Source organism: Cyprinodon variegatus, unplaced genomic scaffold, assembly GCF_000732505.1.
Source record: "Cyprinodon variegatus isolate N-32 unplaced genomic scaffold, C_variegatus-1.0 Scaffold646, whole genome shotgun sequence".
Classification (NCBI taxonomy): Eukaryota; Metazoa; Chordata; class Actinopteri; order Cyprinodontiformes; family Cyprinodontidae; genus Cyprinodon; species Cyprinodon variegatus.
The window spans coordinates 116,794-121,905 of record NW_015151099.1 but is presented as its reverse complement, the minus strand read 5'-3'; the positions used below and the strand labels follow the sequence as shown (position 1 = coordinate 121,905).

General features: G+C 41.4%; 1 protein-coding gene across 4 annotated transcripts in view; it reads left to right on the top strand.

Annotated features, from left to right (window-relative positions):
• The window catches only part of bcar1 (breast cancer anti-estrogen resistance 1), an 88,304-nt gene that overhangs the window by 75,499 nt on the left and 7,693 nt on the right, over positions 1–5,112 (top strand). For all 4 annotated transcript variants that reach the window (XM_015393531.1, XM_015393529.1, XM_015393530.1 and 1 more), the window contains 3 exons: positions 2,143–2,292; positions 3,757–3,852; positions 4,036–4,422. In XM_015393531.1, the coding sequence (XP_015249017.1) occupies positions 2,143–2,292; positions 3,757–3,852; positions 4,036–4,422 (633 nt within the window). The remainder of the gene's footprint in view (positions 1–2,142; positions 2,293–3,756; positions 3,853–4,035; positions 4,423–5,112) is intronic.

The window sequence follows — 5,112 nt, the reverse complement described above, 5'->3', positions numbered from 1 at the left end:
TCTAGAAATAAGTAAAATATTTCTTAAATTAAGGGTATTTACCCTTAATTTAAGTATGTAAATGAGATAGTTAGCCAGTCGAATGAGTATTTTTACTCTTAAATGAGGTATTTCGATAATATGCACTTGAAATAAGTGCAATTGTGTTTTCTTATTTTAAATGTAAATAGTCTTGTTCCAAAGCAAAATGTCTCTTTTACCTCCTCAATCCAAAAACAAACGCACTTATTTTAAGAAAAAATACCTATCTAGATTTTGATTTTTTTTTTTTTCCAGCGAAGAACAAGAAGAAATCTTCTTCCATTGGCAAAGTGTCTCACTTTCCTCCTCAATTCAAGAAAAAATTACTTATTTAGTTTTCAATTTTTTGCAGTCTTGTGTTCATTTTCTGGGGTTCTGTCCAACCTCCTGCTTTCCCTGTTTTTCTGTAAGTTTTATTAAATAGTCTCACCCACTTAGTGCAGGTTTAGTGTTGAGGTAACAGCTGATGCAAAATGATAAATAATCCCTGTTAAAAGGGAGTTTTTCCTCTCCACTGTCGCTACAAGCATGCTTAGTGTAACTGTATAGTGCCTCGAGATAACATGATGTGAATTGGAGCTATAGAGATAAACTGAATAGAATTGAAATGGATAATCCGGGATTATTGCTGTTTTCTTTCATGCTGCGTTTTTTGGATTTTAAACCTAGTTTTAAAGAAAGACCAAAGGCGGGTCAGAACCGAGGCTGATCATAGAAGCCAATCATCTTTCCACACCCCACCCCCACACACACTTTCAGTTGCAGACACATGGTGTGATGAAGATGTTTCTCCAGTGGAGACCATTGATCCACGGCTGTGTTCCCTGAGAGATTAAAAGTCTGTGTCTCTCTCTCTCACACACACTTCATTTTCATCTCTTAATGTGTGTGTTTTCTCTGTGGGGGGGGGGACGGACAGACAATCAATAACCGTGGTTTAGAATCAGGGATGTGAGTGAGGCAGGGATCTGGGAAGCAGCCAGCTGCTGCCAATCGTGTTAAAAGCCTTTTGACAGTGATAAACAGGACGACTGTTAAACGTAAATAAATAAATTAGAAACACGTCGCTTAGATTAGATCTTAGGCTTTAAAGCATTTATTTTAAAAATATTATTCCAAAAGACAAAATAAAATAAAGCTGGGGAAATAGAGACACCTTCTTTCTGATGAATGCTGAAGGAGAAGCATTTCCAGATCTGTTCATGAATGTTCCTCAGCTTCATCTGCTGGTTTAAAGGAGGAGATAAAGAAACAGACGAGACTCAGCAGCAGCAGCACACTCGGAAAAAAAAATATCAAGAAATGAGTAAAAAAATGTCTTCAATTAAGTTTATTTAATTTGAGTAGGGAAATGAGATAGTTTGCCAATGGAATGAGTATTTTTACTCTTAATTAGGTAATTAGATAATATGTGCTTGAAATAAGACAATCCAATTGTGTTTTCTTATTTTAAATGAAAATTGTCTTATTCCATTGGCAAAGTTTCTCACTTACCTCAATTCAAGAAAAAATGACTTACGTATTTAGATTGCTATTTTTGCATTGTGATTAAGTTGTTCTGAATAGAAAATGAAAAATACCCTCGGCTCTGAGCTTATGGCAGTTTTATATATTAAGAAATCAAAAAGTGACACCAAAAAGTCCTCGATCATCACTATTTCTACCCTCCCGGTGTGGTAGAAAAGTTTTTCTCTTTTCCAGCACAAAGCAAATAAACGTTTCCATTTAGAGATGCTTAAATCTTTCATGGATGAACTTAGTTTGGTCTGAAGACGAGGAAGAAGATCTGGTCCATCTGTTATTTCCCAAGCTGACCAGTTGACTCTGCACTGCAGCCATATAACCCCTGGTTTAAACAGGCAGACAATAGGCCAGCCTGGTTCCCACGCCGACGCTGACGGGACCCCTGCTCTGTTGTTATTGGCTGTTTATCTCTCTGTGGAGACGCTGTTCATCAGCGTGACCGCAGTAAACTCTCCTCTGTCCAAAGGGTCTGGCTGTTAACTCTAACCTCTCCAGGTTTGCATTGTGGCAGGAGGTCATGGGGGGTTACAGTCTGATCTGTTTGCTCTGGTTCTCTGTTTCCCGGAATAAACTGGGTGCTTCTGTTTTGTGCTGCAGGTGGTCGTCCCCACAAGAGTCGGACAGGTTTATGTGTACGACGCAGTGAACGCCGACAAGGACGAGTATGACGTCCCGCCAAGACATCAGCCAGCGGCCCAGCAGGACATTTACGACGTACCGCCCACCCGCCAGCAGTTCGGCACCCAGGTCAGTGACTCGCTCAGTGATCCGGGTTCCTGCTGCAGACGCCCTTTCATCTTTGATTTTCTAAAACCAGTGGAGGTGATTCCGATCAATGGTCTCTAGTGCTGGTTAGGATTCTCAGTCATCCGGGTCACAGTCATTCTAAACAAGTTAAAAAAAAAAAAAAAACATCCACTGGACTTTTTTTGAAGTTTGAAGACGTTTCTCTTCCATCTAGGAAGCTTTTTTAATTCAAAATGTCAGAAATAGTGTTTAGTTCCAGGTTTTATACAGCAGCCCAACAAAGCCTGGTTTTAATTCAGAAAACATGCAAATAGAAACGGACTCTACTATCGGCTAGAAGAGCAGCATGGGCTGTTTATTACAGTTATTTTACTGGATGCACACGTGGAAGAGACTAAAACATGGGTTTAAATTAAACTCCCAGCATTGAGGTTTGAAAATATCTCTAATTTCAAAAAGCTCCATGAGAGGAATCAGCATGAAGCAGAACATGTCTGCCAGGTTGATCCGCCACTGTGGGGGAAATTCAACCGCTGCATTAAGGCTGGTTTATACTTAGAAACCGGGTCGTCTGCGTGTGTGTCGCAGTGAATGCTAATATGTCCCCTGGCTGCTGCAGACGGGCGTTAGCCCTGACTGCTGTTACCCATCGGAGCTCCGCTGGTTGCCGCAGTCCTCTAAACATCAGAACTTTTTTTAAATTACGCACTAAATTAGTAAATGGGCCATTTAGTGAAGCTTAAAGTATAATTTTCTCGCCTCAAATGATCCTAAAACGTACTTTTATTGAACATCAGCAACAGAAAAGAGAATTTTTAACTTAATACTCTGACCTCTGTGAGCGCTAACCTGGAAGCTGCTGCTGCAGCAGTGCATGCTGGGACAGCTGTCTGATCATCCTATTTACCTGCTCAAATTAAGGTTAAATACACTTAATTTAATAAATATTGACTTATTTCTAGATCGTTTTTGTAGTGAAGGTAAAGTGGAAACTGCAAAAAATATCTAGAAATTAGCAAAAAGGTCTTAAATTAAGTGTATTTACCCTTAATTTGAGCAGGTTATATGATCTGCCAATGGAATGAGTATTTTTACTCTTAAAATAAGATAATTGGATAATATGCACTGGAAACAAGCATTTTTTCCCCTTATTTTAAATGTAAATCATCTTGTTCTATTGGCAAAGTGTCTCACTTACCTCCTCAATCCATTAACAAACGCACTTATTTAAGAAAATTAAAATGACTTATTTAGATTTCAGTTTTTTTTTGCAATGAGGAACGATTTGTAGAAGGACCAACATCCAACCATCAAGGAGAGGATTTAAGGATTCAGCTCATTTTGTCACTTGATGACATGTCACATAGAGAAAAGTCTGAACTGGTCACCATGGTGATTAATTACAGGTTTAAATCTGTCAGTGTTTCCAGCTTCATGCTCCAACATGTCTTCCTCTGTGCTCAGGTCTATGACACCCCTCCTATGGTGGTCAAGGGGCCCTCTGGTGGTCAAGACATATACGACACCCCAGCGATGGCAGAGAAGAACCCCCATCAAACGGTGAGACTTTGAACATGGTTCTGTTGTAGAAAATGATTAACCGTTAGTGACCCAAATAAACGCAGAGCTTCTACAGAAACAGACAGGAAATTGTGTTTTCCAATCAGGATTTAGATTGGTGAATATTTACCAAGCATGTGTCCCATGATCAGCCACAATCTGAGCACATGTTTGTGTCTCCAGGTGTACGACTTCCCTCCCTCGGTGAGTAAAGACGTTCCTGATGGTCAGTTGATCAGAGAGGAGACCTATGACGTGCCCCCCCACTTCGCCAAGCTGAAGCACAACGTTCCCAGCGCTCCTGGCCATTACCAGCACAACGACGCCAGCGACGACGACGAGCCGCCAATCCCTGAAGACGTTTACGACGTTCCCCCGCCGATCCTCAGCGAGAAGCATCATCGGGGCGAGAGAGGCGCGGCCGGCCAGGCCCCGCAGGAGATCTACGACATCCCCGCCGCCCTGCGTGCTGGAGGAGCCCCCGCACAGGATGTTTATGACTTCCCACGGGAACGGGAGGACAGGGGAGGCGAGCGGGGAGACCAGTACATCTATGACGTCCCACCACAGGTAGCTGAAGTTTGTGGTCCATTACATTTTCCTGCAGAAAACGTCTCAGTCAGAGGTCCTCTTTGTTAGAGGTGTCCAGAAAAATGCTTTTCTTGCCTCCTCAGCAGCCTGTTTATCCTCCATCTATCAGAGTCAGGTGTGTTGAAACTAGGAAGCATCTAAAACCTGCAGGACAGAGGATCCAGGATCCAGGGCTGGTTGGGTGAAGACATGTTGAGGAACCTTCACTGAGTTTCTAGAGTGAGAGTCTCTGCCATAAACTTCACTGTAAATGCAGATCAACACTAACTGAATCAGAAATTAAAAAGAGTCAAAACACTTCTAGTTGTAATAAATCTATAAATGGGGTGTGCATCTATATTCAGACCCCCTTACTGTGATCCCAAAGATAAAATCCTTCACTCCTTATTGATGTGAGATTGGAAACAATGGAAAGGTTTGGATCATCGTGTTTAATTAACAGAGACTCACAGCGGAGACCAGTTCATCCTACAGGTCCGTCCTGGTTCACGCCGAGACCAGCTCTGTATAATTTATATCTTTGATGGACGAATAAATACACTGTAGTATGTATGTAGTAACATGTGGGTTACAATCTAAACCTATAGCAGCATAACTATAGAGATAGCTCAGGATAATCTGAGCCACTCTAACTTTAAGCTTTATCAAAAAGGAAAGTTTTAAGCCTAG